Raw genomic sequence first — 17,525 nt, 5'->3', positions numbered from 1 at the left:
TTTAAAACGAATGGTATTTCTGTATCGGTCGTGTCCACAGTAACAAAGAAATGCACTTTTTAATTTTCCGATCTGTCTGTCTGTCTGTCTGTCTGTCTGTCTGTCTGTCTGTCTGTCTGTCTGTCTGTCTGTCTGTCTGTCTGTCTGTCTGTCTGTCTGTCTGTCTGTCTGTCTGTCTGTCTGTCTGTCTGTCCGGGGATCACGAGAAAATGGCTGAAGAGAAGTTAATGAAACTTTGTATGTAAAGTCGGAGAATGATGGGCTACAATCTAGGCTATAAATAATTTTATTCACGCTAATTTAAATAGTAGTTTAGGGGAAGGGCTAAAATGTAATTCTCAGATATCTATGTTATTAGTGGCCCTATCGATAAATACTACACAAATGAAGTTATTTATAATTAAATTTACGACCATTTTTGCCTTATAGATTTTTATTATACTGACTATGAAAACTGATCATTTCATGAATTTCGATTTTTTTTTTTTTTTTTTTTTTTTTGCTAAGTCAGTATCATCGCCGAGCCACGGGAAATAGGTGAACGGAATTTAATGAAAATCGGTATGTTAAGCCGGGGAATAAGACGCTACAATCTAGGCTATACATCATTTTAAAGATGCTGCATGAAATACATAGTAATTTAGGGGAAGGGGCCTGAAATGTATTGTTTAAATACCTATGACATTGGTCCTATCGAAAAGTACCTACTACATAAGAAACGTTCTAGAGAATACAAGTTTCGATCAGTTTTATCTTAATACAGTTTTACCGTACCGACTAGACAACAGAATTCATGAATTTAGGCTTTTGCTGCTTAGTCCATATCAACGCCGAACATTGATAACATGGAAATATTGTTCAATCTTGTGAACTGACGATGATTTTTGTCATGATTGTCTTAAGGTGTAAAACCGCGTGGTCATGGGTCCATATCGACAAGGAAAATTGTGAAGATGATTATAAAAATGAGAAAAAATCGTGAAGAGAGAAAGAATGGAGAATTCTCTTTACATTAGATGCCCTAATAGCACAGAGTCAGGAGAGAACTAAATGTGAAGGCCTGCAATATCGAAAGCTCATATAATTGTTCAACAGTAACATTGTATTGACCATTGCTTGTTGTAATGTGCATTGTCTCTTTTGCTGCCACTCATCTCCAATAGATGGGATTACTGTGGCGTCCCAAGTACAACAACCTGCCTGAATATTAGCGGGAAGTAACAGCCATTCATCTGCTTCATAAATTTTCTGATAACTATTGGTACGTAACACACTGGTTCATCATAGTGTTTCAGCTATTGGATCCCTACTCTGAGGCGCTGACTGGAATGAGCAGTGTTCAAACTTAACGGAATATAGCAAAGGAGCGCTCACGGCTGTCTGCGGCCTGGTCATCCCGTAGCGAAGCACGGGCACGTCAGCTAGTTTGATATAAATACTGTAGGTGCAGAAGTGAAAGAGTGAGTGAATATCTTCCTAAATTTATCCTGTTCTACTTATTTCGGCTTTAATATTGTTCTGCCTAGTCGCAGCTTTTAGTATGGGCTTAGCCTCTGTTTTGGGCTCGTATGCCCCGTAAGATTACTGTACCTGATAATCCCACTAGGACCATGAATAATTTTTCTAGATCCCCATTCTCTTTGTGCTGTTGGTCTTTTCTGAAACTTCTTGCCTTTATGTGAATTTAAGCTCTACCATAGCCAAGTATTAGAGTGAGCTTTGCTCCTGTTTAATTTTGTGAATTTTTGTTTTAATGTTAAGTGGAATGTCCCTTTGAGAAGGGGTAATTATTAACACGATGCTCGAGTTGTACCAAGGTGGACTAATTTTAACGATTCCGAGAGTTCCAAATTGTTAATTCCTGATTGTTAAACGGAATTTAAAAAGATTCTATTATAAAGTTAATTATTCCCATTGTAATTTTAATGTTCTGATTGTTAACCAGAATTTCATTCCATTTTAAAGTTTAATTCTTCTAATAGTTAACCAAGGACTTGAGAAAATAAAAGGAAAAGAAGGAAAGAAAAATAAAACATAATTAAGGAAAGTAATCTATTCTATTTATAATAATGGCGAGTTATTTATATCTCGTTCGTCCAGACCTAATGCTCTGCCGTTTCTTATTCCACACCCCCTGTGTACCATAACAGTTTCATTGCATCGCTGACATACCAAATCATTTTGCGGGGTGTAGATTCGTACAAAATAAATCAGTTCTTCCCTAGCAGGATTTATACAACAATACTTATTTTCAATCATTAGTGATACAAAGGTGCCATGAGACACCACGTAAAGAGAAATCTGCCTGATATCCCATACATGGAACACTTTATTCCACTTTATTCCTACTTCATATGCCACTCGAAAAGTATTACTATTTATTTGTTATATAATATATAAAGCTACCTGGATCGGAATTTGAGAATATTTCGACTGGAAGAACTTCCTGGCATATCTGCGATACATTGCAAGGAAAGTGATGAGGGCTAGGAGAGTATTGGTAGCAGATCGTAAGCTTGCGAAAGTGATGATCACTCCCACCTGTGTTTAATGTTGTAATTCATGTGATGTAACAGTAAGCAATGATTTTGGTGTCTTTTCCATATGTTGAAATAAGAGTCAATAAGACCAGGATTGCTTATAAAGAAATGATAAGCAAATTTACTTGTAATGGGTTAAATAGATTACGTTACAAACAGTATTCCACAGAAGCATTTCTTGTTTCCTTCAAGCCTATGGTATCAAAGTAATATTAAACCTCTCACACATAAACCAATAAAGAGTATTTTGAATATTTACCTTCGTTGATAATTTTCTTTGACCTAACCGAGTTTTCTATTCCTTGTTCCAGGCCAGAGATTTGCAATGATGGAAGAAAAGGTAGTTCTTTCCACAGTGCTACGTAACTTCAAGCTTGAGTCTCTGGATAAACCTAAAGACATCGTACCACTCGGCGAACTGATCACGAGACCCAAAGATCCTCTACGCATTCGATTCAGAACTCGTTAGACAATATATTCTAGAAAAGTACATGACATAATCATATATGTATATATGGATGTAACTTAATACACTTGTTTACATGATCGCTGATTTCTCCTGGGCAGATCATTAAAATGGCTGTATTGATCCATGAGTGAATTGTCAAACTAAAGTATATCAAATGTTCCTTTGACTATTAAAAAATCTATAAAATGTTAACCCAACCGTCCGTCCATCCATTTAGTAATCATATAAGTAACACATACCCCTCAGGGCCTCTCAACTCGGGAGCTTGGAATGACAACCATGGGATATTTAGCTGTGTCTGGCACTACATCCACCTTACTTTGCCATGCTCCTCATCTGCGTCCTTCCTACCCAACTTCCATTGCCTACACGATTCTTATTGCAGGAGGGGATGAGTATCAAGTTGTACTTTTCCTTAAGAAATAATCGAATCGCCAGGCTTAGCGGCCCGGAGGTACAGAACTGCCTTTCTGTTACTAAGTTGGCGGGTTGGATCCTGGCTCAGTCCGGTGACATTTGCACATGTTGAATTACTCCAGAATCGTGTCAGTGGCAGATTTACCGACACGTGAAAGGACTCTTACGGCACCTCGGCGTCTCAAAACTCAGTAAATGATGTTAGCAAGACGTAAAACAAAGTAACATGGTTATTAAGAAATTATTTCCAGTCACAAATGCATGCATGCTTACATTAGTCATATATCATGCATTCAATTTTTAAAAGGCAGTTTTGCCTTTCGGATGTAGTCTCATAACTTCTCTTAGTGAACTAAATTTCTTCAAGGACGCTGGTTAGACCAACTACCTCTCTAACCTCCTCACCTTTCAAGGAAAGTGCATAAAGTTTACTCACAGTATTTTGATTAAACTCTCAATTGAAAGAGTCGTAAGTATCAAAAACTAACGTGAATCTAATGTTTCGCAATCGTATCTAAGCACGGCTGTCTCTAGTCATACCCTGGCTAACACTATGTAGGAGGGCGAATCAAAAATAAGTTACACTAGCTCGCCGCGAGAGCATGCTGTGTGTCGTGACCGTGGCCAAGGTCTGTCTAGGGAGGTCTGGTCACGCTACCACAATCCTTTGCGGTGGTGGCCATATTGGGTCTTAAATATCGTTGTTATGTGAGCGTGCCCGATGTAATGATGTGAGTTATTACTTGTATTTTGAAGGAAAATGGGATACTGTGCCGCACCAAATTGTCAAAATAAGACAACTGACGGAATTAGAGTGTTTCGCTTCCCGAGAGATAAGCAAAGGAGAGCTCAGTGGGTAAAAAAATGTAGGCCTGACAAATGGCAACCTACAGATAATTCCGTCTTGTGCGAGGTTAGTGAAGTTATACATTCGTATTATTTCTGAATAATATGTTTATATGAACGATGTTTTATATTTATAGGTCTTATTATGTATTTTCTTCTAGCATAATTTTGAAGAATCGCAATTTGAACTAAAGAGGGCAGATGGACGGAAACTACTCAAGTGTAATTCCATCCCAACAATTCTCAACGTCCCTAATCCACCAAAGTCTTTGCCGTGTAACAGGAAACCTCCCAAAGAAAGAGAATTGTCTTTCAAAACAAGCAAGGCAAGTAACAGGAAATGTATAATAGTAGTATTGATGTCCTTTTTATGTGTCCGGCTCCATGGCTACATGGTTAGCGTGCTGGCCTTTGGTCATTGCGGTCCCAGGTTCGATTCCCGGCAGGGTCAGGAATTTTAACCATAATTGGTGAATTTTGCTGGCACGGGGGCTGGGTGTATGTGTTGTTCATCATCTTTCTTCCTCATCACGAAGCGCAGGTCACCTACGGGAGTCAAATCAAAAGACCTGCACCTGGCGAAGCGAACTTGTCCTCGGACACTCGCGGCATTAAAAGTCATATGCCATTTCATTCCATTCCTTTTCATGTAAACTACAGACAGTATCTTTCTAACCCTACATGCAATGTAGAAACGTTTCACAGATATTTGAACCAACTTCAAACCAACAATGTGTGTGCAGCTTGCCATCATTACAATTGTTAATAGCAGTCTTATACGGTTCTGTAGTTATTATTTACAGCTATATTTAATTCATCTTAAATGCTCTCTAGAGTACATTATATGGCTGGACAAATACTTGAAGATCACAACACTCGCTTCACTCGCACTAACCAACTACTGCAATTTAATGTACCGTAGCTTAAAATAATATCCTAATGTAATCCCTAAAATAGCCTAACTGAGATTAACTCAACTTAATAGTGACTGAATTTCTATTTCTGTCCGCCTCTGTGGTGTACTGGTTAGTGTGATTAGCTACCACCCCCAGAGGCGCGGGTTCGATTCTCGGCTCTGCCACGAAATTTGAAAAGCGGTATGAGGGCTGGAACGGGGTCCACTCAGCCTCGGGAGGTAAATTGAGTAGATGGGGGTTCGATTCCCACCTCAGCCATCCTCGAAGTGGTTTTCCGTGGTTTCCCACCTCTCCTCCAGGCAAATGCCAGGATTGTACCTAACTTAAGGCCACGGCCGCTTCCTTCCCTCTTCCTTGTGTATCCCTTCCAAGCTTCCCATCCCCCACAAGGCCCCTCTTCAGCATAGCAGGTGAGGCCGCTTGGGCGAGGTACTGGTCATCCTCCCCAGTTGTATCCCCAGATTCAGAGTCTGAAGCTCCAGCACACTGCCCTTGAGGCGGTAGAGGTGGGATCCCTCGCTAAGTTCGAGGGAGAAACCAACCCTGGAGGGTAAGCAGGTTAAGAAAGAAAGAAAGAAAGAAAGAAAGAAAGAAAGAAATAATTTCTATTTCTTATGGAATGGTGTCTACCAATGGCTTTAATTTTCTTAACCATTATTATTATTATTAGACTATTATTATATGCATGAATAAGAGCCCCGTGGTCGCCAACCCACGCTCCCTAGTTAGGAACTCGTGACGCCCGTTTCAGTCGCCTCTTATGACAGGCAGTGAATACCGTGGGTGTTATTCTGTTGCGCCCACCCAAAAAGGGAAATATATTTTGGGTTGTGACTATGAGGCCCTTAGCTGAGTCTTGACATTGCTTTCACTTACTTGTGTCAGGCGAGGTACCAGTTTCTCCCTTGGACTTTTTCTATCCCATCCGACCTCCCTTTGTCAACACTTGTTCTTTTTCCGACTGCGAAGGCATTAGCGCATTCGAGGCCTAGCAAGTTTTTATTTCCACGCACTTTGCGGCCATAATCTTTCTTTGGCGATACCTTCATTTTTCGAAGTGTGGACCCCTTCCATTTGTTTTCTTATTAGTGTTAACATAGGATGGTTTCCCAGTTGTGCTTCCTCTTAAAACAATAATCACCACCACCACCACCACTTTGTACTATATAGCTGCATGGGTTATCAATAAACTAGTTAGAACGTCACTCTTGTTGCATATGTGCAGAATATTTTTGCCTTAGAACCCAAGGAAATTTCCACATGAATGGATAACAAGAGTTACCATACATAATTTAATGCACTCAACTCAAGAGGCATTCAGTGTTTGTCAACATACTGGAGTAACCTTTTAGAAACGCAGTATCGGTAATTACTTTCTTAATAAAGAAAACGCTGAAGATAATTTATTACAACTGTCTTTTAGTGCTTTAAGTACAGTGATTCAAGTTCAGTATTTCATGTACCGGCAGTCATAAAATGACACAGGTACTGTACAAATTTCTATGTTTCTGTCAATAATATTACGTATTTGACAGATGATATTAATAAGAAACACAGTAAAACCAAGTTGTAAGGAAGTAAAAGAGTAGGACATGAGCTTTCCTGTTGATTCTTGTTTCTTAAAAAAAAAAAAAGAATTTCAGGCTCTGCTAATTATCTTCCAATTCAAATAGCTGTGAATGTATTAATATCATTTAAGTGTTATACAGTTATATATACATAAACAGTAGATGTCCAGTTAAATTCTTTATGAAAAATAGTTGGACCGTGCTCGATAGCTGCAGTCGCTTAAGTGCGGCCAGTATCCAGTATTCGGGAGATAGTAGGTTCGAACCCCACTGTCGGCAGCCCTGAAGGTGGTTTTCCGTGGTTTCCCATTTTCACACCAGGCAAATACTGGGGCTGTACCTTAGTTAAGGCCACGACCGCTTCCTTCCCACTCCCAACCCTCCCCGTCCCACCGTCGTCATAAGACCTATCTGTGTCGGCGCGACGTAAAGCAACTAGCAAAAAAAAAAAAAAAAAAAAAAAGTTGGTATATTGTTTTTATTTCAATATCATCATCATCATCATCTGTTTACCCTCCAGGGTCGGTTTTCCCTCGGACACAGCGACAGATCCCACCTCTACCGCCTCAAGGGCAGTGTCCTGGAGCTTCAGACTCTTGGTCGGGGATACAACTGGGGAGAATGACCAGTACCACGCCCAGGCGGCCTCACCTGCTATGCTGAACAGGGGCCTTGTGGAGGGATGGGAAGATTGGAAGGGATGGGCAAGGAAGAGGGAAGGAAGCGGACGTGGCCTTATGTTAGGTACCATCCCGGCATTCGCCTGGAGGAGAAGTGGGAAACCACGGAAAACCACTTCCAGGATGGCTGAGGTGGGAATCGAACCCACCTCTACTCAGTTGACCTCCCGAGGCTGAGATGACCCCGTTTCAGCTCTCATACCACTTTTCAAATTTCGTGGCAGAGCCGGGAATCGAACCCGGGCCTCCGGGGGTGGCAGCTAATCACGCTAACCACTACACCACAGAGGCGGACTTTATTTCAATGTACGGTACCGAAATCTTCTAAATTCGAATACACTTGCCTTTAGTTACGCTCGCTTGAAGACCCAATATGGCGGCTCCGTAAGTAGCATTCGTGACTTGACCTCCCTAGACAGACCTTGACCGTGGCCAATGCGTAGCAAGCTGCATTATAACTGCCGACACGTCCGACAAGAAGGTTGGTGTGGTATCCCGTCGTGTTGTGTTTGTGTGTGCAGAGCGGGCTAGACTCAATTGCGCGTCAGCTAGACGTTCACTCCGAATTGGAGGTGCGTGTAATGGTCAGATTTCTATCGGCTAAATAGTTCAATTGCACGGACATTCATCGTGAAATCACTGCTGTATATGGTAAGTGTGCAATTTCTTGCCCAGGTATTGTGAAGTGGTGTAAGCAATTTGACGCCGGACACACGGATCTCACGGATGAATATCGTGACGGCAGACACGCAACGTCCAGGGTACCGTTGCAAATGTTGACCGTGCGGACAGTTCTCGCTGTCCTAGTGAGCGCGTCGGACGTGCTAGTAGTAGTGTGGTGAGGCAGTTACGAGTCCCGTTGTGTTGGTCGTGTTCGGAATTTTGTAAACAGTTACTTTGTTACCAATTCCAGACAAGGTGCTTCTACATCTTGGCAACGATAACTAGACAAATCAACATGACAGCAATCGAACGCAAAAACACAATTGTGATTAGTTTCATTGATCGCAATATTCCCCGACCTGCACCGTATGAAATTCACGACTGGGTGTTCGACAACCTGAAACTTGAGGAAAATTACATCGAAATGCTACAGCTCAACGGCAGGTAAGGTAAGGGTTGTTCTGCCCGAAGGCAGGTCCGAACCTCCGCAGAGGTGTTCCTGAGCCGGAGTTTACGTGCGGTAGGGTGGCCAGTTCCTTTCCGCTCCTCCATTCCCTTACCCCCCACCAACAGCGCGTGGCAACCCATCCAACTCCTGACCACGCCCAATGTTGCTTAACTTCGGAGATCTCACGGGATCCGGTGTTTCAACACGGCTACCGCCGTTGGCCTCAACGGCATATCAAGACAAATCTTGGTTAAATGCAAGAATTCTGAAACATTGTACCGATTATTCCAAGATTATGCAGGTGAGCACACCTTCATTCATAGCAATGGTTTCCGAAGTAAAGTGACTGTAGACTCTGCCGGCCTAGGCACCAAATTGGTTAGGATTTTCAACTTACCGATAGAAGTGCCACACAGACTAATTTCCGATCGGATAGGTACTGTCGGTACAGTGCTTTCCATTAATGATGCGACCTGGGGTTCAAGCTTTCGATATCAAGTAAATAATGGTGTCCGAGCAGTTAAAATTATGTTAAAACAGCATATCCCTTCTTATATTGATATCGGTGGTCTCCGAGCTTTAATCAGCTACGAAAGCCAGCCCATAACATGCTTGATATGCAGTGAAACCGGTCAATGCCCCAAAAGAAAACATCCAGTTCAAACGCCGGCCGAGGTCGATGCCGCGACCTGGGCAACACTAACGAGTGGCAAACTCCCGACCAAACGAGTTCCGTTATCAGCTGCCCAACTTACACTAGCGAACAATGTCAACATCACACACACAGTTGACACAGTACCGGAGGTCACACTACCAGAGAATGAGGATCCACAGAACTCCAAACAAGTTCCACTACAACCCCTCATGGATGGTGATACAAACATTGAGACATGTAAGTTAGATATGACAAGTGCAGACCAGGTAACTGTTGTACCGAACCTCTCCTCAGCATCAGTTGATGAGTCTACGGAACAAGATCCTTCTCCCCCGGCGTTAGATGTCCCATAACAACAACAACAACAATACCCCATGACCTTGAATCCATAAGCGACCTACAACATATAGGGGAAGACGAAGAACCCATGATAGCTGATCCAGAGGAACACCCTTCTACTCCAGATGTTATATTGCAGGAACAGATCTTGGATAATGGTCCAGTTCAACTACAAACATTTTCATTACCAACGAACTCACATGATAATACGGAAAAGGATGTCCGAATAATCAAATCTCCGGGCACCAGTTCGAGAGACCCCCAGATTAAAACGCCCGGTTGACGATCTTAGTAATAAGCGAGGACCGAAAATTCTTAAAAACTTCTCGCAAGACAAAATTTGAGACCATATCAAAAATGTTCAGTAAAATCTGGGTTGCTAAAGTATTTCTCCTTTTGTTTATAATACTCCTTCGCACTTACGCCACCCTTAATGTGAACTGCCTGCGAAGTAGAAGTAAACAAGTTCTTCTCCGAGAATTTATTCGAGATCATGACATTGACATCATTTTCCTCCAAGAGATTAACATCAGTAATCTATCATTCCTTGGCCCATTATCTGATTACACTGCCAACCCCGGAGAGGAGTCCAGAGGTACCGCTATACTGTTTAGAGCAAATATACCCATCAAGTTAACCGAATATCATTCCAGTGGAAGGATTACATCTATACTAACAGCCGACAACGCACTTTACGTGAATATTTACTTGCACTCAGGGACACACAGAAGACATGAAAGGGAGGAATTTGTTACCACACAGCTACCATACTATTTGTGACACAACTGTCACAGACTAGTCATTGGAGTGATTTTAATTGCGTGTTGCATTCCAAAGATCAAAAAGGTCACTTCAATTCGCCGCCAGTGCTTGAACCATTATATATAGCTCTCCAACTTCGTGATGTGTGGGAATCCAAATATGGCCCGCTTGTTCAGTTTACATACTTCCTAGGATCAGCGGCATCCCGTCTTGATAGTTTCTATGTTAATAAAGACACTATTCCCAGTGTCCATGACATAACAGTTAACATCGTACCGTTCAGTAACCATCACGCAGTTGTCCTGAAAATGCTATCTGATGATTCCTTACCCATGATAGGGAGGGGATACTGGAAATTAAACGACTCCCTGTTAAATAAGGAGGAAACAAAAGCAGAATTTAATCAGATGTGGACAGACTTGCTTAACCTACTACAAAGGCAGAGGCAACATATTCACATGGTTGTACAGATTGAAACCTGCTATTCAATCCTTTTTTTAAAGACATGGGGTGGAAACGGCAAATAACAGAAGACATTCCTACTATGTAATCCTCAGTTATCTATTGATTCGACAACAAGCAGGCTTTGATACCTCCAACCGTATAGCAGCCCTCAAACGTCGAATAACATCTATCCAGGACCACATTCTACAAGGTTCCCTTGTGCGGTCCTTCCCTTCATCCCTCCTGGCGTAAGAGAAAGCTCAACTCTACCATATAGCCATGGAGAAAAGAAAGGCTCAGAGTAAATTTGTACAAACCCTACACTCGGAAGATGGTAGACAGTTCAATGGTACACAAGAATGCCTGATGGAAGCAGAGAAATACTTCAAAGGAACATTTACAGCTAACGGGAACTCCGTAGACGAGCAATAAAAAATTCTATCAGTTATAGAGCAGCATTTGGGTGAAGAAAACAAACAGCATCTGACACGTCCCATCACTGAAGAGGAAGTATTTGAGGCAATACACGCGGCTAGTCACAAGTCCGCACCAGGCCCCGATGGCCTTAGCTATCTTTTTTACAAGACATACTGGCCTATCATCAAAAATACACTTGTGGAGCTAATGAATGTACTTTTCGAAGAACTGCCTGATTGTACCGGGTTCTGTGATAGTATAATAACACTCATACCTAAGGTTAACATGCCCAAAACAATATCAGACTTCCGTCCAATAACATTGCTCAACACTGATAATAAGATATTTATGAAAATTCTTGCACGTCGTATAATGCCTTTCATGGGAAGGGTCATCAAACAAGGTCATACGTGTGGTATTCCAACTAGAAGAATAACACACAATCTTCAAGACATTAGGAACACTGTGCTATTTTATGCAAGGAATACAGGTATGGCTGGTGCCATTTTAAGTCCGAATTTTCAGAAAGTTTTCGATCGAGTTCATCACGGATACTTGCTGGGAGTCCTGAGACATGTGGGTTTCCCCGCCGCTCTCTGTAACATTATACATAATATTTATCAATTCGCCCACTCTAGAATTCTACTTAATGGTTTCTTTTCTCGTCCGATTCCTATTCAAACGTCAGTACGACAAAGATGCCGCTTGTCTATGATCTTATATTCCTTGAGCATAGAACCATTCGTACGTGCTGTTCATCATGTCCTTAACTCAATACCTAATCCAAATAATCTGTTTACCATTAGAGCTTACGCAAGGAATAAAATACTTCCTCTTCAGGAATAATGACGTCATTATTCATCTTCGGACCCGTGAAGTCGCTCAGTAGCTAGGGGGAATAATATCTACATACGAAATGGCCTCCAACGCCCGTGTAAATTATCAGAAATCGGAACTTCTTCCTCTTGGTAGATGGCCGAAGGCAGCAACGTTAGCCGGTGTACCAACCAAAGAGTGTGTTAAAATCCTAGGGATCATCTTTACCCCAAACATTGAAGAAACAGTCCATTTAAACTGGAACAATATTACTCAAAAGGTGCGCTCGACCCTATCGATGCACCTCAGCAGGAACCTCAACATAATACAAAAGTATGGCATCTCAATTTGTTTGCGCTGTCAAAACTCTGGTACACTGCACAAATTTTACCAGTGCCAGAAATAATTGCCCAGCGGATAGAACTTTGTGTCGGGTATTACTTATGGAGAGGATATCTTTCCATATACCCAGGCCACAACTGAGGAAACCAATTGACCAAGGGGGATTAGGCCTCATAGCATTCTCCGAAAAATGCAAAGCTCTCCTGATCAGAGAAATGGTGCAGTATTCGTCTTCCGACCAAGATAGAGCACTTCAGTTTTCCCCCCTTGTGGAAAATAATCAATATATTCGCTCGTCTTGTTTTAAATCGTTTCTGCAGGCTTTACACAGCTTGCAACTTCCTGACCACAATATCCTCACTGTTAAACTAATTTATAATAATTTGCTACAGAAGCATGATCATCTTCCACATATTATGGTCAAATACCCCAGTTACAATTGGACTAATATTTGGACAACTTTCCAAATGCCGTGCATCCCCTTAGAATGGAAAGTAACTAACTATAAGGTTATAAACGAATTACTTCCGACAAAAGAAAATAAATTCCGCCACAGGATGACACAATCGCCGCTACGTAAGAAATGTTCGGTAACTGACACTCAGTTTCATAGACGGACTAGTTGTGGAGCCGTCAAGGGCATTTGGCAGTGGCTCAGAGTAGCGCTCAACAGATTGACGGGATCTAGAAACCCGAACGACGTGTATCGTGCAGTATTCACTTTGGACATTGGCAGACGTGATCATAGACATGGTCTGACTTTGCTTAGTAAGGGGTATCTGTTTTACACTCAAACCAACGACAAGGTATCCCTGACTTCCTTCAGAATCTACTTACAAGAATGTAAACGGAAAATAGCAAGATGTGATATTCCCGCCGCCAGTTTACTCATAAAAGAACTCCAAAGTATACTGTGATATTTTCAGGTTTGTTGTCTTTGCCGCGTCTAGACTTTCCACCGATATCTCGTATGTGTTATAGTTTCTTTCTTTAATCCATGTCACAAAGTTGCTGGAAAGTGGTGCGAGTGTCAGCGACGCGCAGTGTTACAGTGAAGATTGAGGCTACCGACAAGTAGCACACAGCATAGACTGTGTTGCTTAGTGAATTGCATGTATTATGTTGAGTAATGTATTTTGATGTAAGTGTATAGGCGTAAGAGGATAAGCACAGGACACTGAGGTGTAAGAAAAGTGCTAAAGATGATAGTTAACGATATCACGTTTCTTTTTCAATACATCATGTCCCTTGTTAAGTGCTTATGTGTATATTGTAAACTAATGTGTAAGTGTATAATAAAAAAATGTGTTAATAAAAAAATCATTAGACAAGATCGGCGCATAACACTACAGAAAATTGCCAGCATGCTGAACATTTCGTATGGCAGTTTGTTCTCCATTGTTCTCCATCACCTTGGATTTCATAAACTGTGTCAAATATGGGTCCCACGTCTGCTCACCGATGTTCACAACGGACTACGTTTCCAATCGTCATTGGCATTTTTGCAATGGTATTCTGTGGAGGGCAACGAGTTTCTGCGGCGAATCATCACAGGGGGATGAAAGTCGGGTCTACCACTTCACCCCCGAAACAAAGAGAACATCGATGGACTGGGTGCACACCACATCACCACCACGAAAGAAGGTCAAGATCCGACCTTCAGCAGGAAAGGTAATGGCGACAGTATTCTTTGACATGGAGAGTATGACGCACGTGGAATTTATGCCGAAAGGCACGCCAATCAGCTCAGCTTCGTACATATTGTCAAACGTTAAACAGGTTGCGTAAGGCAATTAAAAGACAAGCGGCGGGGAAAAATGAGCGCCGGTGTGATTTTGTTGCACGATAATGCAACAACTCACACGGCCCGCCAAACGTCCGAAATGCTGCAGCGATTGAAGTGGGAGGTATGCCAACATCCTCCATGTAGTCCAGACTTAGCGCCATGCGATTATCATGTCTTCGGTAAGCTGGAAAAAGATCTCAGTTGACGATTCCGAAACGATGAGGAGGTGAAAGCAGCTGTCTCCATGTGGTTAGATAGCGCTGGAGGTGATTTCTACGTATTCGGAATAGAAAAGTTGGTTGACCGTTCCGAGAAATGTTTACAGTTTCTTGGGGACTGTATGGAAAAGTGAAGTATGATGTCATAGCTGTGTTGCCTATGTGTAATTGGTTTCATAAATGGTCGTAACTTGGAAGTGTAATTTACTTTTTGACTCGCCCTCGTAGCAACGTTGCAGACGGAGATGGTCACCGTCCTTTAACTAGACGAAGGTACCTGTATCTGTATTTTAGAACAATGATGGATTATTGCAGAGCTATATCACGGTAAACATTGTCTTGTAAACTTAATATTTAAGAAAGCAATTTTGTTGTTGCTAGTGATTTTAAACATCGCACTAACATATCGAAAATTTCGGCGTCGCAAGGGTGGTAAAGGGCTAAGATTGGGCGTTTTGCCGTGGCCTTAATGAATATACAGCCCCGAAAACTTCCCTGGTGTGAAAATGGAACACCACGAAAAGCCGTCTTCACGCCTATCGACTGTGGGATTCGAACCCATCATCTCCCGAATGGAAGTCACAGCTACGCGACCCTAGCCGTACGGCCAACAAACTCGGTACGTACAATATCCTTAAATACTTCTTTATTTATAATACAACGTATTACTTTGCCCGATGACCTTACGACGATGATATTATCCGTAATTTCACTTCGTTTTTACACCATTTAAAAATTATTTCCTAGCGAGAATTTCTAAATGCTTGCACATGGTCGTAGAAAGCGGAAGATTTTTGGAGCTATATTCAACTTGAAAAGAGTAAATACTTTCTGAATCTTTAGTAATTTAATGAAGCATTGCTCAATCATTCTATTATGGTCAGCTATGATAACAAAGTATACAATCCACATAAATATATTTCTCGTAAGACATCTTTCCACATTTCTACTAAATCTGAGCCTGTCGAAAAACCTAAACATTCATCCATCATTATGGTATACGGTTTCTTTTACATAAATTTCGTCAACATGAAGATTCACGACTTTCTCTCAGGAAGTTGAACAACATAAAGAAATTTGTATTCTCATTTCTTGAACAAGGAGGTACTTCAATAAAAGTGGATGATTTCTTCAAATATCGAGGGCGCGAAAGTGAGAAAACTTTTTTGCTATTTGCGTTACGTCGCACCGACACAGATAGGTCTTATGGCGACGTAAAGCCACTAGCAAGAAAGAAACTATTTTTACGGTTTTCGTGAACGCCGAGGTGCTGGAATTTAGTCACGCAGGAATTATTTTACGTGTCAATAATCTACCTTCACGAGAATGACGTATTTGAGCACCTCCAAATAGTCCCGGACTGAGCCAGGATCGAACTTGCCAAGTTGGAGTCACAAGCCCAGCGCTTCAACTTTTTGAGCCACTCAGCCCTGCCAGCGAGTTCTTATCGCTATCTAGTGATCCACGGGCCAGATCTTAGGCCGTATTATGTAAATGGGTGAGGATAGGCGACCTAGGAGATGCCTAGTATAACAAGGAAAGTGTTAGAACTTCCCGCCTAGGAGGTGACGTCATTCTCGTGAAGGTAGATTATTGACACGTAAAAGAATTCCTGCGTGACTAAATTCCAGCACCTCGGCGTTCACGAAAACCGTAAAAATAGTTTCTTTCTTGCTAGTGGCTTTACGTCGCACCGACACAGACAGGTCGTATGGCGACGATGGGATAGGAAAGGGTAAGGAGTTGGAAGAAAGCGGCCGTGGCCTTAATTAAGGTACAGCCCCAGCATTTCCCTGGTGTGAACATGGGAAGCCACGGGAAACCACCTTCAGGGCTGCCGACAGTGGGATTCGAACCCACTATCCTCCGGATACAAGCACACAGCTGGACGCTCCTAACCGCACGGCCAACTCGCCCGGTGAAAAAATAGTCGGACGTAAAAAAGAAATAACATTAATTATTATTGTTAGCTTTTCTGCTCTGTTTTGGACTTCCCTCATTGTACACTCCTCTTAGCAGACACTTATCAGAAGTGCATGCAATTACACTGCCTGGCAAAAAGTTAAGCACTCAGAATGAGTCATCCAATATTACCCCATTTCGGTGTCCGGCCCCATGGCGAAAAGGTTAGCGTGCTGACCTTTGGTCACAGGGGTCCCGGGTTCGATTCCCAGCATAATTGGTTAATTTCGCTGGCACAGGGGCTTGGTGTATGTGTCGTCTTCATCATCGTTTCATCCTCATCATGACCGCAGGTCACCTACGGGCATCGAATCAAAAGACCTGCATCTGGCGAGCCGAACATGTCCTCGGACAATCCCGGCACTAAAAGCCATACGCCATTTTATCCCATTTCGGTATACATGCATACCATTGATGTGTGAGAAAATGATTAGATTTGCAAGGATCTGTAATGTGAAAACGCTCACGAGAGTACATTCGTGATGGCACCGTTCTGTTGTTGATAAGTTGTTACCAGTCAATATTTTTGTGAGTCATACGGTTAAGCAAGACGTGCAGAGAGGACTACGTACAGTACGAAGCACCGCGATGCCTCGCAGACACGTTAGACAGCCTATCAACCAACTGACAGCATTTGACAGAGGCCACATTGTGGGACTGCATGAGGCTGGTTGGTCGTATCGTGCAATTGCCGGGCATGTGGGCCATTCAGATGTCACAGTGGCCCGATGTTGGACTCAATGGGTACATGAGGCTACCCATTCACGTCGTTCAGAGTCGGATCGACCAAGAAACACCACCCGCGGGAGGACCGTCGTATGGAGCACCAAGCATTGCGGGATCCCATAACTTCGGCACCCGCCATCCGCGAACATGTACTAGAGACTCTACAACATCCTGTGAGTTGCCGCACAGTGTCTCGATGCCTCGCACTCGCCGGATTGGGGTCCTACCGCCCCATGCGTCGGTTGCCATTGACACTAGAACCCCAACGCCAGCGTTTGGAGTGGTGCCTTGCCCGGGAGGCATGGACAGAGGACGACTGGCGTCGCATCATGTTCAATGATGAGTCCCGCTCCTCCATAACCTCCGATGACCATCGTGTGCGGGTTTGGCGGCGTCGAGGTCAGAGGGCAGATGCTGCCCATATCGTGCAAAAGACACACAGGCGTAATCCCTGGCATCATGATGCGGGAAGCCATAGGATATGCGTTCAGCACAGTTCTAATAGTGCTT

At 42.6% G+C, this 17,525-nt stretch overlaps 1 protein-coding gene across 2 annotated transcripts in view; it reads left to right on the top strand.

Annotated features, from left to right (window-relative positions):
- Positions 1 to 3,137, top strand: part of LOC136858165 (cytochrome P450 4C1) — a 140,405-nt gene extending 137,268 nt beyond the window's left edge. For both annotated transcript variants that reach the window (XM_067137507.2, XM_067137506.2), the window contains one exon: positions 2,852 to 3,137. In XM_067137507.2, the coding sequence (XP_066993608.2) occupies positions 2,852 to 3,009 (158 nt within the window). In that variant the 3' untranslated portion in view covers positions 3,010 to 3,137. The remainder of the gene's footprint in view (positions 1 to 2,851) is intronic.
- Positions 3,138 to 17,525: the final 14,388 nt, after the last annotated feature.

The sequence above is a fragment of the Anabrus simplex genome, chromosome 1 (genome assembly GCF_040414725.1).
Source record: "Anabrus simplex isolate iqAnaSimp1 chromosome 1, ASM4041472v1, whole genome shotgun sequence".
In the NCBI taxonomy this organism is placed as follows: Eukaryota; Metazoa; Arthropoda; class Insecta; order Orthoptera; family Tettigoniidae; genus Anabrus; species Anabrus simplex.
Note: the sequence above shows the minus strand (reverse complement) of the source record. Positions and strands in the feature narration are given on the sequence as shown.